The sequence below is a fragment of the Chenopodium album genome, chromosome 25 (assembly GCF_948465745.1).
Source record: "Chenopodium album chromosome 25, dcCheAlbu1.1, whole genome shotgun sequence".
In the NCBI taxonomy this organism is placed as follows: Eukaryota; Viridiplantae; Streptophyta; class Magnoliopsida; order Caryophyllales; family Amaranthaceae; genus Chenopodium; species Chenopodium album.
Window position 1 is genome coordinate 6,669,523 of NC_137858.1, and position 27,124 is coordinate 6,696,646.

Sequence of the window (27,124 nt, forward strand, 5' to 3'; positions counted from 1 at the left end):
TGACTCTATGAGTTACTTCACTTAATTGTCCCTAAATAAATTGTTAGATTACAAGTTGAAAACTTGTCTCGTCGATGAATATGGTCCGGACCCATCTTAGAAAACTTGAGCTTAATCATTTGCTTTTTGATCATATATTCCTTAAGCAAAATGGTCTCTGCATCTTTTATAAATTATCTCTAGGTACTTAAAACTTCCATTATGAGTTGATTATTGTCTCAAATTTCAACTACACTCTTTGGATTTGTTTTTTCAAGTAGTTTTTGGGTAGCGTTAACCACGAAAATCATAAGTATTTCACTTGTGACAACCAATTAAGATGGATGTAACCTCGTTGAAAATCTATTTAATAGGTGATGTTTAGTAGATTATATTAGTCACGTTAACAAATTTTGACCTTCGGTAAATAGGTCAATGACGAGTGATTATATTTTTTGTACTGTCTTGGTGTTACAATAAATAGTTCCCTCAATGCCACTTTGGAGAATGAGAAATTAAATATGCTACTTGACATATCAATTCAAGAAATTAACAATTGTAACATTCTCTTGTATACTTAACTAGTTAACTGAAAGTCACCTTCTCTCTACCAACTTTGACAATAGGAAGAATGAAAGATTGAAAGAGATATTTAGAGAAGAATAAGGAAAATTTGAGTTGATTTAGAATACCATTTATGGTTAAAATTAACTAGCGTGTCTAGGATTTAAAAAGTGGCAAAACGTAACATAATGAATTAACACATGGAGAAAATAGACATTAATTAAATTTGGATGCAATTCTGTTGGATGCAATACAATGAAAGTATATATGTTACTCACTTACTCTGTAGATGTGTACAATGGACTAATACTATTTTTAGAATTACTACTCTTGTAAATTATACCAAAGGTTGTATTAATGATGAAAAGTTTCAAAACAATTAAGGGAAGGAAAAAAGTAGTGTTCTAAATAAAATAACTTTTAAGACACATTTGATAAGCTGTAATAAATAATGATAATGATAATATGATTACATGTCAAGAAATTTTCATGCAATGTATTTCAATTCCTAAATTAAAGTTCGGTTTTTTTCTTTTAAAATTTTCATTATAACTGAAAATTTAATATTGAGTTATGATGAAAAAATTACACAGATGAAACATTACCATTATCATTTAACATGATGAGACATCTTCGCCTACAAAAATACATATAAACATTATACTGCCGACTTATCATCTATTAAACGGGTCATATATGAGTTAGTTTATTTTTACTATTTTCACATGTGTTGAAGACTTGGAGTACCAGTTTGCTAAATGATGCTAATTATTTTAAGTAATTAGTTATAGCTTTGATTTCAGAAGCTACATGAAAGGAAAATTGTTTGGGAATTTTGCTATTACAATATCAATATGGGAGATCAGATCTAATCTCGAGACGATAAAAAACAATATAAAAAAAATTTAGCATTTGATTAATTATTGAGGTTTGATAAAATGCTAAGTTAGCTCCTAAGTTAGCTCCTAAAATGCTAAGTTAGCTCCTAATATATATATATAGGGGAGGGATCCGGTAAGAACCCCACCTTATATAAGAACCCTTTCTTATGTAAGAACCCTAATTATGTTCTAAACTTTTTCCTATGTTCTAAATTTTTTTCAACTTATGTTCTAAAGTTTTTCCTATATTCGAAAAATTTTCTTACTTATGTTCCAAAATTTTTCCAATGTTCTAAATTGTTTTTTAGATTATGTTTTAAATTTGTTCCTATGTTCTAAATTATTTTTTTCAGCTTATGTTCTAAATTTTTTTTTCTATGTTCTAATTTTTTTTTTCAGTTTATGTTCTAAAGTTTTTCCTATATTCTAAATTTTTTCTACTTATGTTCCAAATTATTTTTAATGTTTTAAATTGTTTTTAGATTATGTTTTAAATTTGTTCCTATGTTCAAAATTATTTTTTCAGCTTATGTTCTAAATATTTTCTATGTTCTAAATTATTTTTTTTCAGATTATGTTATTAATTTTTACCCATGCTACGATTATTTTTTTCAACTTATGTTCTAAATTATTTTTTCTTATGTTCTAACTTTTTTGGTTGTTTATGTTCTAAATTTTTGCTATCTTTCAAATTATTTTTCTTATGTTCTAAAATTTTCTGCTTATGTTCTAAACTTTTTCTACTTATGTTCTAAAATTTTCTGCTTATGTTCTAAACTTTTTCTACTTATGTTCTAAAATTTTCTGCTTATGTTCTAAACTTTTTCTACTTATGTTCTAAAATTTTCTGCTTATGTTCTAAACTTTTTCTACTCATGTAAGAACCCTCCTCTATATAAGAACCCAATCTTATATAAGAACCAATCTTAACCCTTTATTTGTTTTGATCCAACCATCTAAAATGATCCTTTAGTAATGGCATTTCTGTAATTTTGAGAATTTCGTATTTAGAACATAGAAAAAAAAAATTTAGAACATAGAACAATTTTTAGAACATAAGCAGAAAAAATTTAGAACATAAAAAGGTTGATTTTCGATTTATGTTCGATTTTATATTTCCATGTTCTAAATTTTTTGTCTATGTTCAAAAAAATTTGTCTATGTTCTAAACTTTTGCATATGTTCTAAACTTATATTGTGAGCCTATGTTCTAATTTTTTTCCCCTATGCTCTAAAATCATTTCCTATATCCTTAGTTTTTCGTGTATGTTCTAAATTTTTTCTATGTTCTAAACCTATATTTTGAGCCAATGTTCTAAATTTATTCCCTATGTTCTAATTTTTTTTTCTATGTTCTAAATTTAGATTTATGCTTGATTTTCGATTTATGTTCAATGTTACATTTTCATGTTCTAAATTTTTTTTTGTCTATGTTCTAAACTTTTTCCTATGTTCTAAACTTATATATTGTGAGCTTATGTTCTAATTTTTTTCCCCTATGCTCTAAAATCATTTCCTATATTCTTAGTTTTTTCGTCCATGTTCTAAATTTCAATTCTTTATATGTTCTAAACCTATCTTTTGAGCCTATGTTCTAATTTTTTCCCTATGTTCTAAAATTATTTCTTATGTTCTAAATTATAACATTATGAATTATGATCTAGTTTTTTCTAAATTTTGTCTATGGAAAGAACGATGATTAAGTTTTTTTTTATATAGTTATTTATAAATATAGCCTATGTAGGATTCGAACCTACATCATCTATGCAGTTTGCATAGTGCTCTACCACTTGAGCTAATAGGTTTTTGATATAGATCAACACACTACCCTCCAATAGAAGTAGAGGAAAACGATCAAATGTAGAAACTCAAATGCCTCCATTATTGCTAAAACAACCACCATAGCTCACACATTGCCCAACACAACTACTACAGTACTACTAGGAAGTATTATCAAGTAAATTACATCAGTCTGGCAGAGGAAAATATACCGTTGGATGTTCATCCATTGATTCCATTCCTATAAAATATTATGCAAATTTATCTACTGCAAGTGCTAACCTAATTTCTTACTATAATACTCTTATTTTTACATGAACTAACCTAAATGACTAAATTTGTGCAACTACCAGCAAATGTTTCAATATTATTTGCAATCTCATATGAACTCTAATAATGAACTATCAACATTCCAGTATAATTGATCAAAATTTTGATAGCATTCTAATTTTACGCCTTTTTTATGATTCCTCTTTGATTGTTATGTCACATCGTATTATGAACGAATTGACAACGATGGGCCGGGATGATAACTGATTTTATGTTGTCTCTGGACTAGATGCTCTATTATTGAATTTTCTTCGGCACAATATCCCATTGAATAATTCAGCAGCATTCAGCAATGCTTTTAAAACGTGGAATTATATATCGTAAAAATCAAAGATCCACCTCCATTATGATTATGTTGTCGGGTATCCATTAATTTAAACGTAGAACATAATAGAATGAGTTTAGAACATAATTTTTTTAAAAAAAAGAGTTTAGAACATTATCCATTAATTTAAACATAGAACATAATAGAATGAGTTTAGAACATAATATTTTTTTTTTAAAAAAAAAAAAGAATCTAGAACATTATACAAGTCTGTTCGAAATTGACAGAAAACAAACAACAAAAATCGAACAAAATAATTCGAACATATATTGAACTAATTAAATCGAACAAAATTGAACAAAAATCAAAATATTAGCAAAATCGAACTAAAATCGAGCAAAACTCGAACTAAAATCGAACTAAAAATTGAACTGTTAATTCGAACACTAAAGCCGCAAAAATTGAACCCTAAATTTGAGCCCTAAATTTTCAAAAATCGAAAAGAAAAACAAAAATCCACTTGAACATCATGCTAATTTCATAGAAATTTAAACAAAATCGAAAAGAAAAACATACAAAATCGGCTTTAACTCATGCAAAATTCATGAAAATGAAATCGCAAAAATCAAAATCGCCAATTTGCAGACATCATGCGATTGAAAGTACAAAACCGACTTGAATATCACGTGAAATTCATAAAATTAGAACAAAATCAAAGAAAAACGTACCTGTTTTGAGCAATTTAGGTTGTTTTGCAGCAATTTGGGCTAGATTTTGAGATTTGAGGAGAGAGAAAGTAAAGAGGATTGAAAGTTTGAGGAGAGTGAAAAGTATGAACGTTTGGGGAGGGTTTTGGGGGAGTTTTGTTTTTTGTTTTAATCTTGACCGCTCATCCTAATCTAATCCTACGGATGAGATTGGTTCTTATATAACTAGGGTTCTTATATAAGGAGGGGTTCTTACCGGATCCCTCCCCTATATATATATATATACATATTCCTTCTCTCATAAATAATTTAGTTTTATTCAGTTCAGTTCCTAATTTCCTTCTCTCATAAACAACTCAATTCATCTCAGTTTAGTTCAATTCAGTTCAGTTCAGTAATCCATAACAGGCCCTTCCCCACTTGATAGAAAAGATTAATTTCTTTCTCTCATAAACAACTCAATTCAACTCAGTTTAGTTCAGTTCAGTAATTCATAACAGGCCCTTCCCCGCTTGATAGAAAACATGAAGTAGTATAATTATTAATTTCATATGCAATTAATTTTTTAAAAAATAACCTATTGGTCCATGATATTTGTTACTCCGTACATCTGATTTATAAACCTAACAGAGTAACTGAATAAGGGCACCAATCTGGGGCCTTAGGCCTGTCGGAAATGTCATAGGAAGTGGGCCAACTGTGTCTTTGATTAGTTTTTAGTTTAGCCTTCTCAAGCTTTTATAATTATTGTCAGGCCCAACACTCCAAATATCTCATAAATTACTCTTATGTTCCAAATTGCATGATAAAAAATTGACATGTTATTCAATAAATTAGATAATATGAGTACTAGGTACATTTTTTTTTTGGGGGGGTTTTTTGTTTTTTTTTGGGGGGGGGGGGGGGGGGGGGGGGGGGGTTTGGTGGTGGTTGGGGTGTGTAGGAGGTTTGGTTGACTTTTGACACTGTGAGAGGATATGGTCTGATAGAGTGTTTTGTTGTTATAATGTACGTTTATTCGAGCATACTTATAGGTATATAAGTAATGTAACCAATGATGCACAAAATTATGAAATACTCTAGACAATGGTTTTGTCTTAAGATTTTGTTTTGTTTATCATATTTCTTTTTTGTCTAAGAAAATAGGTTAAAATAATTATAGAGTTAATAAAGCAAAATAAGTTATGATAAAACCTTAATATAGATTATCCAAGTTCAATTTACGATAAAAATTCGCTCTAATAATTTCTCAAAATAGGTTTGAAATAAGACTAGGACTCAAATCCACAACTTCTCACATAATTCGCAAAGTGATTACCAACTAAGGGGCTAAGGGCCTGTTCTCTTCACATTATTTTCGTTTCAGTTCATAATTTTCCTTATCTCATAAAATATTCAGTTCAGTTCAGTTCGGCTCATTTCAGTCAATCAGAATAGGCCCTAAATACTACGGAGTATATTGCAAAATTTTAAATTTTATGTATCTAAGGGATAACATTTAGCATTCAACCAATAACATGTACATAGTATGCAATATGAATTGTTTTATAATAGCTTTATTATTAAAAAAAAATGTTTCAAAAAAAAAATAATTCTAATCTCATATTACATGCAATGTCTTTAGTTACATTTTAAAATTAAGAAGATACAAAATCAATTTCGACATTAACCTCATAATATAAGGCGATCACAAAGATGAGAGTATGACAATTGACAATGATACTTTCAATACATTACTACACACCGATTATACAATAGAAATTAAATCGATTAATCACAATAATACAATACATGGGCCATGGGTTAAGGGGGAATGAACCATGAAAATTGAAAGCAAAACATAAGACGGCACCTTTGGTTGGCCTTTGCAGACTGCCTTAAGCTTGCTAGTTGCCTAATTAGTCCATTAATCGCCATATTTAGTCACTAATTATGTAATCTAACATTTTCCCAATTATTTTAATGTACACTTTCACAGTGATGTAGACTCTTGCGAATCTGCTGCCGCCAGCCAAACTGTCCCTTGCAATTGCCAAAGGTTCAGTCACTTTCATCGTTAAAAACTCCTCCTTTCTTCTTCTCTCTCTTACACTCTTACCTTCGATCATCTCATTTTCTCTCTCCTAACATTTCTCTGCTCAATCATGGCTCATTCCGCCATTGCCAAGGTCAGTCACATTAAACCCTTTTCTCTAATTTTCTTATATTCCATTATTATCCCCTAATTTTGATTCATTTGTGCTGAAATGCAAGATATTTTTGATGGGGTTTTAAAAAAATTAATTTTTTTTTTTGATGGGGTGTTTTTTGAATCAGTTTATAGTGATGGGTTTGTTTTAATTTGGCAAAAAAATGTCATCTTTGTAATTATTTAGATCAAATTTCAGCTGTTTAGCTTATTTATTTTGATTTTTTATTGGGTCCCTACAAAAGTCAAATCCCCTTTTGTATGTTTCTAGACTTTCCTTTTCAATTGCAATTTTGTTGTACTTTGATGTATAAATGTTGACATGTAATGGAATTTTAGTTGGTTTGAAATAAATTTGGTGATGGGTAAACCAAGTTAATTAGCTTGATTGAGATCCGATTAGCTTGTATTAATCTTGTTGTGTATAATTTATGTTGTTTTTAGGTTTCTGTTGCTGTCCCAATTACAAATGAATCATCTGTGAAAGGATCTACTTTTAAGGTACTTTATCAGCTTATTATTTAATTTAATTACTCAATAAATTGATTGTATGTTTGATGGCTTTGCTTACACAATGTTTCTGTGTATTTTGTCATTAATCTTGAGGAGTTTGTTTAAGGTGTAGTTGATTTTCTGCTGCATGAAGTATTATTGAATTGTGAGAATATATATTTGTTTAATCCCTTCGTCCAAAGTTGATAGTCACATTATTAGTGTAATTTGAACTATTACACTCCGTAGCTGTGATAGGGTTTATCTTGTACGAAGTATGCTACATATGACTAATCTGTGATACATGCTGTCTATTTCACCTTATGCTACACACAGTTGGGGAGAATGGTTGAATGTGTGTACTGTGTATAGCAGTTGAACTTTGCAACTAAGGCCTGTAATTTGCATGATTTGGATGCATTTCAGTACTTTGGTTGTGGATTAGCCCTTTTGTTTCCCGAACGTTTCTCATATCAATTCAATCAATGTTTGGATTCACATTTAATGATCAGTACTCTCTTTTGTGATGTATTCATTTTACCTTTCACTTTGTGCTCTCATTGCTTTCGTAGCATGTACTGTAAATCATGCATAAGATAGCTGAAACTAGTGACATAAGATGCTGTCAATGTACTTTGAGGATGAAGTTTGCTTTGGTGAGAGTCACGAATGAGTGGGGAATAGTGAGTTGAGATGTTGGTATGCTAATGTTATAGCACAATATAGATGATAATTACATGGACCATTCCTCTTTAATGTGTTTGCTACGTTGTTCTTTCTGTCCTACTTATGACTAGTAAATGGCATTACATGTCCCAAACTTATTTCTTTTTGATTCGGTAGTCAATTTACGGCATTTATGTCATAAGCTCACAAACTCTAACATATCGACATTCTTGCAGACATACAGTGTAAACTTTGGCAGTAAATCATGGGCTCCTGGCTATGCATTAGACCTGAAGGCAAACAACTTAAGACTGAAAAAACAGTCAGTGGTATGCATGTCTGTACAACAAACGACCACACCTAAAGTTGCGGTTTCACCTTTAGCACTTGAAGATGTTAAAGAACCTCCTATGCATGTGTACAAGGCCAAGGAGCCCTATACAGGAACCATTGTTTCTGTTGAGAGGGTTGTTGGTCCTAAGGCTCCTGGGGAAACATGCCACATTGTGATCGATCATGGTGGCAATGTTCCCTACTGGGAAGGGCAGAGCTATGGTGTTATTCCCCCGGTATGCCATTCTATTTCCTGCTGCTCATTCTTACTTGCTGTCATATCTATGTTTGATTCATCGGACGTGTGAACTTTTATTTATTTATTTATTTATTTATTTTTTTTTTGAAATTTGAGGGTGGGGGATGTATGGTTCCGGATAGGTGGTTAGTTACAGTATTTGAACCTGAGAAACTTAGTCCTGCTGATGGTGGGAATTGTACAGGTTTGTTGTTGCAGTCTTGTAGATGCTCTCTAGAGGGTTGTCTTGGTAAATATGTAGCCCCAAGCCTGTGGAGTCTAGATTTATTTTTCCCTTCTAATAATTGGTCATTTTCAATCATTTGATCACCTCTATGGTTTGAGTAAGAGCTAACTGAAGTCCTAATTCATTGAACAGGGTGAGAACCCCAAGAAACCTGGAAAACCTCATAATGTGCGACTCTATTCCATTGCTTCTACAAGGTATGGAGACCATTTTGATGGAAAGACTGCAACTTTATGTGTTCGTCGAGCAGTCTATTATGATCCCGAGACAGGTAAAGAGGACCCTTCTAAGATGGGCGTATGCAGCAATTTCCTTTGCGATTCCAAGCCTGGAGACAAGGTCCAGATAGCTGGTAAGTTGCATCTAAATTTGTGGAAGGTGTAAACATAGCTTGTTGAATTGTTGCCATGTTATTTCAGTATTGTCTACAGATACTGTCAGAAGGTGTCAACTTGTTGCATACTTGCATACTCTTGCCTTTTATTTTGTGAGTAAGAATCAATATCCTGTTGAAGGGACTCAAATAAACTTATACTTAGTGTTATCTTTATAATTCTAGAAGGTAACATAATTCTCAGAAAATTTCACTTTTCTACCAAAGCAGCGTACTAGGGTAAATTATGTGGATACCTGTATATGTCCTAAATGAGTTCTCATCTCTGTTTGTAACCTCTAGTTTCAAGCTGTTCAGGGTGTTCCTTTTTTTTTTTTTTTTTTTTTTTTTTTCCCATTGTCTCGGATTTGGATCAAAGTTCTGTGATCTTGTTTGGTGCAAGATATTTGTTACCTTTCAAATAGGCTTGATTTTTGTCAATTAAGCTTCAGGTCTAAAACCATATTCACAATTCGTTGCCCAAATGTCCAATACAGGTCATAAAAATTGTATTTGAAAGCCAAGTTTTCAGGTCTATTATTGGTTTGGGGCAGTTTGTCATTTAAGATAACAGTACTTGTTAACAGATGCCAGAAATCAGCTAACTGTCGAAATGATAGTTTCCAATCTACTGGAAAGATGGGGTTTTTATAATTAGACCACCCATTGGTATAATTGTATCTGCTATTAATGTCATTCATGCTATTTTTGCAGGTCCATCGGGCAAGGTTATGCTTTTACCTGAGGACCCAAATGCCACCCACATAATGATTGCTACAGGAACTGGTGTGGCACCATACAGAGGCTACCTTCGTCGCATGTTCATGGAGGATGTCCCCACGTACAAGTTCAAAGGCCTAGCTTGGCTTTTCCTCGGGGTGGCCAACACTGACAGTCTTCTATATGACGATGAATTTACCAAATATCTAAAAGATCACCCAGATAATTTCCGGTATGACACAGCTCTTAGCCGAGAACATAAAAACAAGAAGGGTGGAAAGATGTATGTTCAGGATAAGATTGAAGAATACAGTGATGAAATCTTTAAGCTACTTGACAATGGAGCTCATATATACTTCTGTGGGCTGAAAGGGATGATGCCCGGAATCCAAGATACCCTAAAGAGAGTTGCGGAAGAGAGGGGGGAGAGCTGGGACGAAAAGCTTTCTCAGCTGAAGAAGAACCAGCAGTGGCATGTAGAAGTATATTGATACATGTATACCATGTAATTCATCGGATGCTTCAATGTAGAAAGAAGATTTGATCATTGGCTTTTAGTCTGGATGAATGGCTAGCATTTTAGAAGCGGGGATTTTATCCCTGTTTAATGAATTTCTTGAAATATGTTGATCAATTTTCCCTCTATTATTATTGCTAATAATTGAAATTGAGTTGGCAAATTTGGCAATATATGTGAGTTTGATAGATAAAGGGTGTTGCCTTTGTTCTTATTTTGCATTTTTGCTACTTCCTCTTTTCTTTTTTTAATTCTTACTTGTATTGTTTATCTATGAACAAACTAACTTCTCTTGTTATGGAATCTGTCTATTCTATTATATGCTCAACTGTTACTATCTTTGGTACACCCAATGTACCAGCCCAAGAAAATAGTTATGCATATTTAGGCCCATGAAAGTGAATGAGGTTAAATAGCATAGTCAATAGTCATCTTGTTGATTCGGTTTTTTATTTTTATTTTTTTTATTATTATTTTTTATATATTTGTTAATGTTAATTTTTATTAATTTTATGTTAACGAAATGAAAAATAATACTGGTACGTCTTAAATGCGTATTGGAGAATGTGAAAGTCTAATGAAGCATTTCTAAGAGACGAAGAGAGTAAAATATTATACAACAATCTTTATGAGATGTAACCTGTATTATTAAAGCGGTATATAAAACACTTAAATTTATTCTGATTTTCATATGTTAGTCATAATCATATTGTTATATTATTGATAGATCACCAATGTGACATTCTTAATTTCTAACCACACGTGAAAAATATCATTAAGATCATAAATAACTTAGGTTAGTTAAATATTGGAGAAGGTTTAGATTTGGTAGGAAAATTACAAAAAACAATTCAAGCTTATTCAAAATAGGGTCTTAGAAAATTCTTGGTATTAGTAGGTAATTAGTCACTGTCTTACTATTTCTTCATGTGACATAATTAAGCTCTCTTCAAGCCTCCGTCCTTGTGGGTCTGCTGCTAGGAACAATAACAAATGTACGAGTAGTCGTTTTAGCTAGGAACTATTCACACGTCCATTTTTTTAGAGGATATTTCACACCATGTAAAAGACTTGTAACGTGCCATCGTCCTCAGATAATTGCCACATTTATCCTATTATATTTTTTATAATTATAAATTAATTTATTTGAAAATCGTACTTTCGGGAAAGCTTATGTATGAAGATTGTTGTTTTGGCTTATTTAGGGCTTGTTCTCTTCAGATTATTTTCAGTTCAGTTCAGCTCTTATAAGTTAAGTTCGGTTCAGTTCTTATCTTAGTTTCCTTCTCCCATAATAAAATATTCAGTTTCATTCAGTTCAGCTCTAATAAGTTCAGTTTAGTCAATCAAAACAGGTTCTTAGTATGTAATACGAGTAGTGTAAAATTGTATTGTAAGTACTATTGTTGAGTTATCTTAGGTTTTGGAATCAAATCTTTTTCTTTGGAAGTGAGGGAGTAGATAGTTGGGTTGAACTAATGAATTAAAGCGTTTTATACAAGGTTGTCATTTGTCATATCATATTATTGAGCTTTGTCTTTTTCTATTTTTTTTTTCAACTAGTACGATAAATCATGATACAAATCGATCATAGTTACAATTAAACTCATCACCTTATTGTACCTAGTTGAAGCAAGCTAATCTGAAATGATCTATCATAAGATTAACTATTTTAAAAACACCATAATTAAGTGCCCATTATTACGTACTATATTTCATAATAGGTTAAAAAGTATGGATTTCTTTATTTAAAAAACACTCACATTTCACTTGTACTACATTTCTTAATCTCCCACTCTTACTATTATCAAATTCTTCCAAAATATATTGTGTTACCTTATATAAAAGGTCTTACGAGTATAACTTATACTACCTCCATTAATGTTTATTTGCAACTTTGGAATTTTTGATATCTCACAAAAAATACCCTAAAGTTGCAAATAACCATTAATGGAGGTATTAGTATTTGTCTTGCTGTGAGTCTAGACTCATACAATACTTTTTTCGAAAAGAATCAATAAAAAATTACACTGACCTAAAGTTGCAAATAACCATTAATGGAGGTAGTAGTATTTGTCTTGCTGTGAGTCTAGACTCATACAATACTTTTTTCGAAAAGAATCAATAAAAAATTACACTGACCTAAATGTATCGTGAATCGTAATTAATAGTTGACCGCTTGACCTTTGTGCTTTGTCCATGCAAATGGCCATGTTCCACAATTTCCACTATCTCACACGTTGAAGAGTTGAAGACATCAAACTTTAAAATGACCCAACTGCAGACAAATTTATTTCATGACCATTTGCCTACATACTTATTACATACGAGTAGTTAATTACATGTGTCCTAAAAAAGTCTATAACTTTCTATTATCATATCATACATACAAAATAATTTAGACTTAGCTCATCTCTTCCGCAATCATAGTTGCATTTATTTTCACGAACTTCTTATATGTTTGCTCAAAGACTTTTGTTAACAAATTGGAATATTTCAATTTCAACCTTAGAAATTAGAAAAATACTACTCAATAATCCATATATGGCAAATTCAATCACAAATAGATAGTAATAATAAGAGTATTTGTTTGTGACTTAACAACTTTTTTCGGACATATTATTATTTATTAGTACTCTATATTTCAACTTCAATAGACGGCTATTATTTTCATACATATAAAAAAGCACTATTTACATAAGTTATTTATTTTTAGGATTGATTTATCTTGTTTAAAATGACAAAAAATAAGTACATATGTGTTTTTTTGTTATGATAATGTACTGCATCTCTTACTTGTTATTGAATTTGGAAAAATTACATAATAAATAATGTTTAATTTTAATATATTTTATGTCCATTATCTATATAACTTAACACGAAATAAAGGGTGTAACAAATTCAATGGCTATTACAAAAAAGTGAAGACAAAAAAACTTACTTATACGTAAGCCTAACAACTAAGATGACCCGTCGAAAAATATATAAATAAAAGTCCTTTAATAAGCTTATATGTATATAAATATACACTCCAAACTTTAGCTTATATACTCCTAGCATCTTTAGCTCATAACATCTCTTCATTTTTCTCTTCTTCAAGCTAATACAGCTTATTATATTATACTGCTAAGCTACCAAAATATTTTCTTCAAATTTGTAAACATACAAAAATGGCGGATAATAATGAGAAGGAATATCCAATAAAAACAGTGGTTTTGTTGGTTATGGAGAATCGATCCTTTGATCACATGCTAGGATGGATGAAATCTCTCAACCCGGAAATCGACGGTTTAACGGGTCAGGAGTCTAACCCGTTAAACACTTCGGATCCCAACTCGGGTCGTATCAGATTCGGGGATGGGTCTGTTTTTGTGGATCCAAACCCTGGTCATTCTTACCAAGATATCTATGAACAGGTATACTATTTGCTACACTTTCTGTTGGGTTAATGTGTGACTTGTGTTTGTGGATGAGCTAACCTCTTCAGTTATATATACTCCGTAGCCTAACTGGATATCCGGTCATTGAAATGCGTGCCTACTTTTTCCGTTCTTTATTAATCGCATATATCATGTATGAATCTACTTCCTCCGTTAATTATTATTTGCAACAAAAGAGGTGTTTGCAGACTTTAGGCAAAATTTGTTTGTGAGAGTAAAATGGAGAGAGAAAAAGTTGGGTGCATGTGATGAGGAGAGAGATAGAGAAAATTAATTACCTAAAAAGAAAAGAAGACATTTGTTGCGCATAATAGCTAGCATCCATTTATACTATATGTTGCAAATAATAGTTAACGGTGAAAGTAGTTGTAATTTTATACAAGTACTCCGTACATAATGAACTGGCTAAAATTCCTGTGATTAAACCGTCTAATAACTAAAGAGGATCTTATTATTATTCTTGGCCCTTGATTCAAATATAGTACTCCGTATATATTTTTTGTATAGAAAAAGTCATAAAGATAAATGATACACCGTATTATTCTTTACTTCGTACTAGCAAATCTCAATAGATTTACGCGTAATTTAATCCCGTGTTTTGGGATAAGTCTTTTGTTAGTCATATAAGTGGAATTTGTGAAGCATCTTACACACTTTTTTTTGTTTTTTTACCAAAGATTTCTTCTTTATCTTGTTCAATTAATTTTTTAGCATGTGAGTACTTAATTTTTGTATTTTATATATCATGGCAGTTAGATATACAGAGTACTTATTATTTTAAAATCACAAGATAAGTATGTTTAATTAACATTTCTGACATAGTTCCACCACGATTAATTGTCAGATATAATACTACTAATGTTTATTAGTACTGATCTTTGATGATGTCTTCAATTGGACCTAACATCTACCTAAGAAAACATGAGTCAAAATAAAATATTAACTATTGCCTGAAAAAACGTGCCCCCTACAAAGTGCATCCCAATTCCTACCTTAATGGTCTAAACACTAAAGTTGATGTAACACATATGTTAATTAAGCTTACCAAACCTCACCATACTTAAGCATAATATTTCATCCATTGACATCGTACTTTCTTTAGACACGTTTGCTAATGCATAGTTTTAAAAAATAATAATATCTTCAATTACGTAAAACCAAATTAAAATTTAATTATTCCATTCGTAAAAAATTTGATATTTAAAAAATAGACAGTGAGACATCAAACAAGACTTCACTCGAAATTTGCATATAGGTGTGAAAAAAACCTCAATTTATATAATTGATGGTCTGAATGAACAGGTATATGGAGAACCATGGAGCCAAGAATCAGTGGACAAGAAGTTACCCCCAACAATGCAAGGATTTGCCCAAAATGCAAACCGGATCCAAAATGGCATGGCCGAAACCGTGATGAACGGGTTCAAACCCGAATTAGTACCAGTTTACAGAGAACTTGTAACCCAATTTGCTGTATGTGATAGATGGTTTGCTTCAATGCCAGCATCCACACAACCAAATAGGTTGTACGTGCACTCAGCAACATCACACGGCTTAATTGGAAATTGTTAGTTTAGATGAACTACTACGAGAGGGGGGGTGAATAGTAGTAGGTTCCAATCGCGGAACTTAAGCGGAAATAAACAATAAAAACATAAAGAAAACTTAAGCACACAGCAAGTTTACGAGGAAACCATCCAGTGCCTAACTGGAAGTAAAACCTCGGCCCTATTGGGACTTATGAACAAATTCCACTATAATAGGCAACTCTCCTAGTACAACCTATTACACAGACCTTTGCTTTGCAAGTTCCACCACGGACACTTGACTCTATGATAGGACACTTCCTACCAGACCTAAGACACTTCTCAGGACCCTTTTTCTCCCCTTACCCAGGACACTTCCTAGGTGACCCAAGACACTTCTCAGGTTCCTTTCACTCTCTGTGCACTCACAGTCTTCACTCGAATTTTAGAGAATTCAAACTCATACACTTGCGTGAATTTAAGAGAATTCACGATCTCACCCCAAAACCAATTACAACTCAAAGACACACTCTAACACATAAATGGAAAGCTACACATGAAACCCGAAATCAAAATGATAAAGCTTAAACCTTTTGGCAAACTTACTCTTAAGCACTAAGTGGTTTTCACGCTTAAAACTCTCACTTTGCTAAGCTGAAATACTTCTATATTTATAGGAGTTCCTCAGCTTCTCAAACTAGGGTTTTCGCAAACAAGATAGATCAAACACAAATCTGATCTTATCTTCTTTAAAACCGAATCCAAACAGATTTAAATTCGTTTTTATAAAAACCAAATTTTATCAAATTCGTTTTTGTTAAAAGATAAGATTTTATAAAAAAGATAAAACCAAGTTAAACCAGATTTTATAAGATAAAATCCATTAAGTACTTTTTTATAAAATTCATAATTATCTTTTACGAATTAGTTAGTTTGCCAAGCTTTATCTGATTTCTAATAAGTTCCAGGCATATCTATCATTTATATGTTTACATCATCCTACGAAAACAAACTTATCTTTTACACAACTATAAGTTATGAAGTCCATCTTCTTCGGTTGATATCTTGATCTTTGTGTTGATCCTTGATTGTTGAGGCTTGCCCCAGCATTACACTAGAACCAGGTCGTTACACCCGTTTTGAAGTTCCTGTTGAGAAACTTCAGGAAGTTCCATTGCTGGAACTCTTCTTCTGTTCTTTACTTGTCCTCATGGATCTTCCAAAGTTCCTTTGTTCCAGTTCCTACTTCAGCCCTCTACGCTTACTGAACCTGCCAACATCACAACACTAGAAAATCCTTATTAAAAGGAAGTTTGCTCAATTCTTAGTATCATCATCAAAACCTCATAAGGGTCAACAATTTCCCCCTTTTTGATGATGACAAACTGAGCAAACTTCTGAGGATGATAAGTAGAGAAACAGAAGGTTAATTTTTTCATTTTCCAATTTTTTCTTTTTTTCATATAAGCAAAACAAAGAAACAAAACAGAACATAAGTAACAGAAAGAAAACAAACAGAAAGCAAAGAAAATTTTTAGAGAAGAGAAACCTTTGTTACTTACTCAACTGGAACTAGAACAACTTCAGCTTTCAAGTTTGCTCCTGCTTTTCCCCCTTTTGGCATCATCAAAAACTTGACTTTTCAAAGTTTTATTCATCTACTCACAGCCCCACAGGCAATTCATCGAATGTGGGAAGCTGGAAGCAGCGCTGGCTAGCTCTCTTAAGCTAGTACTTTCACACAAATTTTCCTGTTTATTCTCAACAATGCAAGCAAGTATAGACAAAGTTCCATACTATTTAACAAAACCAACCATCCAGAGTACTTTAAAATATTACAGACCAAGTTCCAAAATATTCAAAAGCAAATGAGTTCAAAAACATCCAAATAAAAACAGATCATTGTTCCAAAAAACCATTAGAAAATATGAAGCTAGGGGATGGCTAGGGTAGGCTGCATAGGTGATCAAGCGTCAAGCGCTTGTAAAATTTTCTCAAGATCAGCTTTGTTGTCCTCTTGAGCTTTCTTCATTTTTGCTTCAAGGCTTGAGATGGCTTTGTGGAACTCCTTGGCCTGAGCAGCGTCAGTCCTCTCCATAGCCTTTATCTTCCCTGACAAGTCAAGGAGCTGTCCTTCAACCTGCATAAGCCTATTAGATAAATCAGCCTCCATCTCCTTCACTCAACTCCAAGGGATCAGCAGCACTGGTCCTACCCTGAGTTCCACCAGAGAGCCTTCTGCTCTTCTTGACAGGAACTCTCACATGTGAGTCCTCGTCCTTTTCTTTCCTTTTCTGAGCAGCTTCATACCTCACACACTTCCCCCTCACTACAGCAATACTCAAACCTCTCAGAGTGGTTTCATTGATCACATTTTCTCCTTTCTCCCTCATATGCCCATAGAAATCCCTCAATTGCACACCTAAATCTTCAAACACAGAAGCAAGAATCGCAACATATCCAACTTTTATCTCTTTTTCTATGCAGTGCTCTAAGTGTTGGATCATAATTGCTGGGAAATTAATTTTAATCTTCTTAGACATGCAAAAGATTAGGGCCATATCTAAGTAGCACAATTCACTTTTCTTTTGAGTCCTTGGAACCAAGGACTTCTTTACCAAATTAAACAGCAATTTGTGCAACGGAGAGAGATCATTGTGATTCATCACGCTAACACCCTTTTTACCCCCTAAGTAATTTATGATTTCAGTTTTAGTATGCCCTGCTACCTTAACAGTCACAGCCCCTTTCATGTAAGTATCAAACCCCTCACATGAAACTTGCAGAATAGACCCTATTCTAGCAGCATCAAACTCAACATCAACACCATTAATTTTGCTATAACACACACCATCCTCAAATTCACATTCCTTACAGAATTCATCCATAGCCAGTGGATACAAATAATTTTTAGCTTTAACAGTAAACATGAAATCCCAACCCTGGAACTTAAGCAGATCTAGAAGTTCAAAATTCACCTTATTACACCATGCATCATCAATTCTATAGCCTACAACATACCTGTCAGCAAATTTTCCCAGTGCCTTCTCATCTTCTTCCCCCTCAGAATGTTCTTTCTCTTCCTCGGGTTCCTCGTCCCTCGCCATCATATCAATTTCAAGAATTTGATCTTCGAGTGACTTTTCCGTTTTTTCGGCTTTCCTCTTCTTCCATAACCCGATTCGATCAAGAACATTGGGTAAACTTCCAGTAGAGGAAGTTGCAGTGTCCTCAACGGCTTTTGGCTTGGTATTTTTTGGTACTGAGGTGGTTTGAAGTAGCACAACAGGAATTTCTTGGCTGAGTGGTTGTGGGCTAGGTGATCTGGGAGGTGATAGCTCTTCTTGGTTCTTAGGGTTTTCTTCGGCCATGGTTGGTTGAGGTTTAGCTGTAGAAATTTTTGTGTGGTTTAGCTGTAGAAATTTTATGGTCAGGGTAGTTCTAGAGTTTAATTGATGTGATGGTAAGTTAATGGGGTTGGTTGGGTAGTATTTATAAGGGAGTAAATTTTTGAAGCGGTGTATTGAAGTGGAAGGGTTTAGTTTGGGAACAATGAATTTTATCTTGTTTTTGACAACTAATCCGGATGGAATTTTTTACAAATCAAGAATTTATCTTTTCACACTATATTTAATAAAAGATAATTCCAGAAGATAAATCTTCTCGAAAAGAAAAACTGATTTTTCAAAAATATAATTTATGGAACAAGTCACATACAAGTCTACATTGTTTTGAATAGTATGTACAGTTTTAAATAAGAGTTACTTGCACTGACCTCCAAGAGTTTACCAACGGTGACATTCCCGTTATGTTTATCACACCAAATTTGTGGTAGATGTTTTATTCTTCTAATTGATCTTGTTAATTGACAATGCCATATCTAGGAACTTCAGTTGCAATCAATTCAGCTTGATCATCCCAAGTTCCAGTCTCATGTTCTCAAAGCGTTCTCTGCTCAAAGGCTTAGTTAGAATATCAGCAATTTGATTATCAGTAGGACAAAATTCCAACTTAATATAGCCTTTTTCCACATTATCTTTTAAGAAGTGGTGTCTAATGTGGATGTGCTTAACCTTAGAGTGTTGCACTGGATCTTTAGAAATACAGATAGCACTAGTATTATCACAATAAATTGGAACACATTCAAATTTTAAACCAAAATCACATATTTGTTGTTTTATCCACAGCATTTGTGAACAACAAGCTGCAGCAGCTACATATTCAGCTTCTGCTGTGGACAAGGCAACTGTATTCTGTTTCTTGGAACCCCAAGAAACTAAGCATGATCCAAGAAATTGAGTCATACCTGATGTGCTCTTCCTATTCACTAAATCACCTGCATAGTCAGCATCCGTGTATCCAACTAAATCAATTGATTCATTCCTTGGATAGTAGAGACATAAATCATCAGTTCCTTTGAGGTACCTAAGTATCCTCTTAACTGCCTTGAGATGAGATTCCTTTGGATTTGCTTGGAACCTCGCACATAAGCCTACACTGAAAGATATATCAGGTCTACTAGCAGTTAGATATAATGAGGAACCTATCATACCTCTATACATCTTCTGATCTATGCAAGTTCCAACTATGTCTTCATCCAGTCTGGCGTTAGTTCCCATAGGTGTTCTTATAGTTTTGGAACTTTCCATCTTATATTTCTTTATGAGTTCCTTCACATACTTTTGTTGGTGAATCATTATTCCTTTCTCAGTTTGCTTAATTTGCAATCCAAGAAAGAAGTTTAGCTCACCCATCATGCTCATCTCGAACTCACCACTCATAAGGTCAGCAAAATACTTCACCAAAAATTCATTAGTTGCACCAAAAATAATATCATCTACATATATTTGTACAACTAAAATGTCAGTTCCTTTAGATTTCAAAAACAAAGTTTTGTCTATTTTGCCTCTTTTAAAATCATTATCTAACAGGAACTTGGACAACCTCTCATACCATGCCCTTGGTGCTTGTTTTAGCCCATAGAGAGCCTTTATCAAGTTTATAGACATGATTTGAGAAATCTGGATCTTCAAATCCAGGAGGTTGTTCCACATAGACGTCCTCTTTTAATAGACCATTTAAAAATGCACATTTGACGTCCATCTGAAACAACTTAATCTCCATAAAAGCTGCAAAAGCAATAAGAATGCGTATAGCTTCTAACCTGGCAACTGGAGCAAATGTCTCATCAAAGTCTATGCCTTCTTGTTGATTGTACCCCTTGACAACCAATCTAGCCTTGTTTCTTACTATGATTCCATGTTCATCAAGCTTGTTTCTGAACACCCACTTTAGACCTATGACCTTCTGGTGTTCCGGTCTAGGAACTAGGTGCCAAACTTTGTTTCTCTCGAATTCTCCTAGTTCAGCTTGCATGGCTATGATCCAATCAGCATCTTGTAAGGCTTCATCACAGTTCTTTGGTTCCAACGTAGATAGGAACGAGAAAAATGCACAGAAGTTCCTTAGCTGTGACCTGGTCTGAGTTCCTTTGGTTATGTCACTCATAATCACGTCCACTGGATGAGACTTTTGATGTTTCCAACGTTTAGGGGTAAAGTCTTTGATTGGATACAACTTTTCAGGTTCAGCATCATTGTTTCCTGTCTCTTGATTCAGTGGTTCCTGATTCTCAGGTTCTGGGTTCTCAGGCTCAGGATGTTCCTCTTGTGGAACTTCTGTTTCAGTTGCAGTTTGGTTTTCAGCTACTGGATTCTTGTTTTGCTGCTTCATGGATATTGTTGATTCCTCATCAGGGTCATGTCTTCTTACTAACCCTATCTCGAAATCATCATCATCCTGTACATCAATCACAAAATCAGTTTCATCAAAAATTATATTTACAGACTCTTCAACACACATTGTTCTTTTATTATAGACTCTGTAAGCTTTACTATTTGAGGCATATCCTAAGAATATAGCCTCATCACTTCTTTCATCAAACTTTCCCAAGTTTCTCTTTCCATTATTGTGTACAAAACATCTGCAACCAAAAGATCTAAAGTAAGAAATATTTGGTTTTCTTCCTTTAATTAGTTCATAAGGTGTTTTGTTGGTTATTGCTCTAATAGAAACTCTATTCAATATGTAACACGCTGTGTTTACTGCTTCTGCCCAGAAGTTCCTAGGCAGTCCACTGGAAATCAGCATAGTCCTTGCCATGTCTTCCAAGCTTCTGTTTTTCCGTTCAACTACTCCATTTTGTTGTGGAGTCCTGGGAGCAGAGAAGTTGTGGTCCATCCCATGTTCATCACAAAACTCATCAAATTTTGAGTTTTCGAACTCAGTTCCATGATCTGACCTTAGGTGGATCAGTTGATGACCTGTTCTTCTCTGTTCTTTCTTCACAAAAGCAACAAAGTGATCAAACGTATCATCCTTGCTTACAAGAAAGAAAACCCAGGTATATCTGGAAAAATCATCTACAATAACCATCACATACCTTTTTCCACTTCTGCTTTGTATTCTTATAGGACCACACAAATCCATATGGATAAGTTCCAATGGTTTTGTGGTGCTTACCATATTCTTAGATTTGAAAGATATTCGTGTCTGCTTACCTCTAACACATGCACTGCAGACTTTTTCTTTCAGGAACTTGATGGTTGGAAGTCCTTCCACAAGTTCTTTTGATCTAAGTTTATATAGCAAAGAAAAACTAGCATGGCCAAATCGTTTGTGCCATAATAAGGGATCATTCTCAATGACACTAAGACAAGTTAAACTACTACTTGGAACTTCGTTAAGATCCACAATATATGTGTTCCCTTTTCTGGTTCCTTCAAGGATAATGTTGTTAGTGTCATTGTTAATGATTCTACAAAAATTAGAAGTAAAGCTAACTGAGTTACCTCTATCACAAAATTGAGAAATACTTAACAAGTTGTGTTTAAGACCCTCGACTAAAAAGACATTTTCAATAGCATTGGAACTTGACCTTCCTACTTTACCTATAGCAATGATTTCACCTTTCTTATTATCACCAAAGGTCACAGTTCCACCGTAGTAGGCATCCAGTGAGAGAAATTTAGATTTGTCTCCAGTCATGTGCTTAGAACAACCACTGTCGAGGTACCAAGTGTTGTTCCCCCTCACTGGAACCTGCATGAAAACTAAGCGTTAATTTCTGGAACCCAGGTTTCCTTGGGTTCCATTGTTTTGGAAGAAGATTCAGATTTCTTCAACCATACCTGTTCAGCATGCTCAGTATTCTTAAGAGTATCTTTATTTCTTTTAGGACAAGCAGCTTTAAGATGTCCTGTACTACCACAATAGTAACATAGTTTTTGACTGGGTAGATCCACATACTTCTTGTTTCTCCTAGACTTCTTCTTATAACCTAGTCCTTCTTTATTCTTGTTATGGATGTTAGCTATCCAAGATGGAATTCCATTATTAATTACTTCTTTACCTCTCCTGGCTCTGACAAGTTCCTCCTCCAAGGTTTGATTTTTTATTTTAACTTCTTCCAAATCAGATTTTAATTTCTCAAAATTTGGAAGTTGGCTTGCAATAGGAACTTCAGAGTCAGGAGTGTCAATTCCAAGTTTCAGTTGAGCTAACTCTACATTCAACAGAATATTATCGTGTTTCAGTTTTTCAACTTGTTCTTTTAGAAAGACATTTCTATCATATAAATCAAAGAATCTAGTTTGTATGTCAGTTTTCATATTATCTACCCATTCACTATGTTCTTTGTAAATATTTAAAGCTTTATCAGTTTGGAACTTCGACCTGTTTAGTTCTTTATAATCATCTTGAAGTTCCAGAATAATGTCCATAAGATTTTCCTTTTTTAAGTGTTTAAGTTGTCGATAGTCATACCATACCTCAGATTCAAGTTCCTTTAGGCGTGCTTCATCATATGCTTTGGCCATTAGACATAAGTTGGCTGTTTCCTCTACGGATTCTCCTTCTCCTTCATCTTCTGAATCAGAGTTTCCCCATGCAGCCATCATGGCTTTTCTCACATCTTCCATGGAGAATGATGGTTTGTAATACTTGTTTTGTTCCTTCCCTTTGTACTTTGATTTTTCATCCTCCTTAGGTTGAGGACAATCTCTGATGAGATGGTCCTTGGAACCACAACCAAAGCATTTGATCTCCCTGGAACTTGGCTGTCCTCTCCTGTTCTTCTCTCCTCTCTTTCCCAGCATCCTCCTGAACCTTCGTACCAGCATGGCTGTCTCTATGTCATCATCTTCAGACTCACTTGATTCATAAGCCTTTAGAGCAAGGCTTTTGTTCTTGGAACTTTCAGTATTAGCTCCAAGATGAAGTTCATGAGTAAGCAGGGAACCAATGAGCTGTTCAAGGTTGAACTTGGTGAAGTCCTTGGATTCTTGCAAAGCAGTGACCTTGGATCTCCATCTCTCATCTTGAGGAAGGCTTCTAAGGACTTTCCTTACCTGTTCATCAATGGTTATGGACCTGCCTAAAGATTCTAACTCATTGACAATGTTAGTAAATCTAGTGAACATATCCTGAATGGATTCTTTGTGTAGCATTTCAAATCTTTCATATTTAGACATTAGTAAATCAATTTTGGAACGTTTAACTTCATTCGTTCCTTCATGTGTTACTTGTAGTAAATCCCAAATCTGCTTTGCAGACTTACAACCCATGATCCTATTGTGCTCATGAGGTCCTAGTCCACAATGCAAGATTTTCACAGCTTGAGCATTTAACTCAAATTTTTCATAATCTTCCTTATCAAATTCAGCTAGTGGTTTAGGGATTACCTCTTTGTTTGCATTGGTTTTTGTTACCTCGAAGTCACCGTTTTCAATGACTCTCCATACTTGGTAATTTTCAGCTTTGATGAATATCTCCATTCTATTCTTCCAGTATGAATAAAACTTGCCATTGAACATTGGTGGTCTCTGGGTGGAATACCCTTCTTCAAGTTTCTCGTGTGCATTCATCTCTTCAGGAACTTTACTCTACAAGGTTGCTTGTAATCTCGTGAGAACCTGCTCTGATACCAATTGTTAGTTTAGATGAACTACTACGAGAGGGGGGGTGAATAGTAGTAGGTTCCAATCGCGGAACTTAAGCGGAAATAAACAATAAAAACATAAAGAAAACTTAAGCACACAGCAAGTTTACGAGGAAACCATCCAGTGCCTAACTGGAAGTAAAACCTCGGCCCTATTGGGACTTATGAACAAATTCCACTATAATAGGCAACTCTCCTAGTACAACCTATTACACAGACCTTTGCTTTGCAAGTTCCACCACGGACACTTGACTCTATGATAGGACACTTCCTACCAGACCTAAGACACTTCTCAGGACCCTTTTTCTCCCCTTACCCAGGACACTTCCTAGGTGACCCAAGACACTTCTCAGGTTCCTTTCACTCTCTGTGCACTCACAGTCTTCACTCGAATTTTAGAGAATTCAAACTCATACACTTGCGTGAATTTAAGAGAATTCACGATCTCACCCCAAAACCAATTACAACTCAAAGACACACTCTAACACATAAATGGAAAGCTACACATGAAACCCGAAATCAAAATGATAAAGCTTAAACCTTTTGGCAAACTTACTCTTAAGCACTAAGTGGTTTTCACGCTTAAAACTCTCACTTTGCTAAGCTGAAATACTTCTATATTTATAGGAGTTCCTCAGCTTCTCAAACTAGGGTTTTCGCAAACAAGATAGATCAAACACAAATATGATCTTATCTTCTTTAAAACCGAATCCAAACAGATTTAAATTCGTTTTTATAAAAACCAAATTTTATCAAATTCGTTTTTGTTAAAAGATAAGATTTTATAAAAAAGATAAAACCAAGTTAAACCAGATTTTATAAGATAAAATCCATTAAGTACTTTTTTATAAAATTCATAATTATCTTTTACGAATTAGTTAGTTTGCCAAGCTTTATCTGATTTCTAATAAGTTCCAGGCATATCTATCATTTATATGTTTACATCATCCTACGAAAACAAACTTATCTTTTACACAACTATAAGTTATGAAGTCCATCTTCTTCGGTTGATATCTTGATCTTTGTGTTGATCCTTGATTGTTGAGGCTTAATTGCCCCAGCATTACACTAGAACCAGGTCGTTACACCCGTTTTGAAGTTCCTGTTGAGAAACTTCAGGAAGTTCCATTGCTGGAACTCTTCTTCTGTTCTTTACTTGTCCTCATGGATCTTCCAAAGTTCCTTTGTTCCAGTTCCTACTTCAGCCCTCTACGCTTACTGAACCTGCCAACATCACAACACTAGAAAATCCTTATTAAAAGGAAGTTTGCTCAATTCTTAGTATCATCATCAAAACCTCATAAGGGTCAACAGAAATGACAGCAAGAAATTGAATGCAGGAATGCCTCAGAAAACTATTTTTGATTCATTACATGATGCTGGTCATAGTTTTGGTATTTACTATCAATCTGCACCATCCACTCTGTATTACAAGTAAGCCTAATCGTATGATTTCGTGTTTATTATTGATCGTACATAATAGCATATCAAAACCAATTATAACAATCTAATCATATGCTTAGATTTTAGTTGAAATGGTTTTTTTTACCTGGTATCAGAGCTAGTGTGACTAGGTCACGTGATCAATACATGTGCAGACGGATTATGACTTAAAGGCAATGTGTATATAATCATTGATTAACTTATATGTATGGGTATTTTTGGTGCAGGAACCTTAGGAAATTGAAATATGCAACAAAGTTTCATCCTTTTGATGTGACCTTCAAGCTCCATTGCAAGGAGGGGAAACTACCAAATTATGTGGTGATTGAGCCAAGGTATTTCGACTTGCTAGCATTGCCAGGAAATGATGATCATCCATCCCATGATGTGTCAACAGGTCAAAAATTTGTCAAGGAAGTTTATGAAGCATTAAGGTCAAGTCCTCAATGGAATGAGATGTTGTTCATGGTTGTATACGATGAGCATGGCGGGTTTTATGATCATGTGCCTACCCCTGTTGAAGGTGTGCCTAACCCTGATGATCTTGTTGGTCCTGGTCCATATAATTTCAAGTTTGATCGCCTAGGTGTTCGTGTTCCTGCCATGTTCATCTCACCCTGGATTGAACCCGGAACAGGTACTAATACTACTTATAGTAGTGTTAAAAGTTGTTGTTAGACTTGTTACATGTATTAATGTATATGAATAATCAATTGATTTTTACTGATTAAAATTTCGTAAATGGAATATGTAGTCCTGCATACTCCTTCAGGGCCGCAACCAACATCTCAGTACGAGCATTCCTCGATTCCAGCAACAATTAAGAAGTTTTTCAACTTGAAGGACTTTCTTACCAAACGAGATGCATGGGCAGGCACTTTCGAAGTTGTCTTAAACAGAACAACTCCAAGAACAGACTGTCCAGGTACATAATTTTGTGCAGATTAATCATTTAGCTAGCTAGTTTAATTATCATGTAACAAATATTATTTAGTTATTAACTAATTGATAAACATGTTTCGTGTAGTTAAACTGCCTGAGCCAATGAGACTACGAGATTTTGAGGCAAAGGAAGATAATAAGCTATCAGATTTCCAAGAAGAATTGGTGCAATTAACAGCAAGCTTAAAAGGAGACCATAAGATGAAAGACGGTCCATTGGAGGGTATGACTGTTGCTCATGCTGCTGAGTATACCAGTGAGGCCTTCAAGGTCTTCATGGCAGAGTGCGCGAAAGCTAAGAAAAATGGCGCCGCTGAGGACTCTGTAGTGGTTGTTGAAAGTGCTGAAGAAGAGATAATCACTAACAAAGACAGCCTCAAACCCAAAACATTTTTCCAAAAGTTGTTCTCTTGTGCTGGTTGGTGATAACATTATATGGATGGTACACTGGTACTTGTACCATTCAATAATAATCATCTATTTGTGTTTAAAAATG

General features: G+C 34.0%; 1 protein-coding gene and 1 pseudogene across 2 annotated transcripts; both read left to right on the plus strand.

Moving 5' to 3' along the window:
* Positions 1–6,486: 6,486 nt before the first annotated feature.
* Positions 6,487–10,452, plus strand: LOC145615511 (ferredoxin--NADP reductase, root isozyme, chloroplastic-like). Its single transcript, XM_081670586.1, has 5 exons — positions 6,487–6,673; positions 7,138–7,194; positions 8,088–8,420; positions 8,802–9,021; positions 9,757–10,452. The coding sequence occupies exons 1-5, from the start codon at positions 6,650–6,652 to the stop codon at positions 10,251–10,253; spliced, it is 1,131 nt and encodes a 376-aa protein (XP_081526712.1). The 5' UTR covers positions 6,487–6,649; the 3' UTR covers positions 10,254–10,452.
* A 2,865-nt stretch (positions 10,453–13,317) lies between these two features.
* Positions 13,318–27,054, plus strand: LOC145615512 (non-specific phospholipase C3-like; annotated as a pseudogene). Its single transcript, XR_014107287.1, has 6 exons — positions 13,318–13,695; positions 15,022–15,290; positions 25,558–25,677; positions 25,914–26,323; positions 26,441–26,611; positions 26,714–27,054. The product of XR_014107287.1 is annotated as a non-specific phospholipase C3-like (transcript).
* The last annotated feature ends 70 nt before the right edge of the window (positions 27,055–27,124 follow it).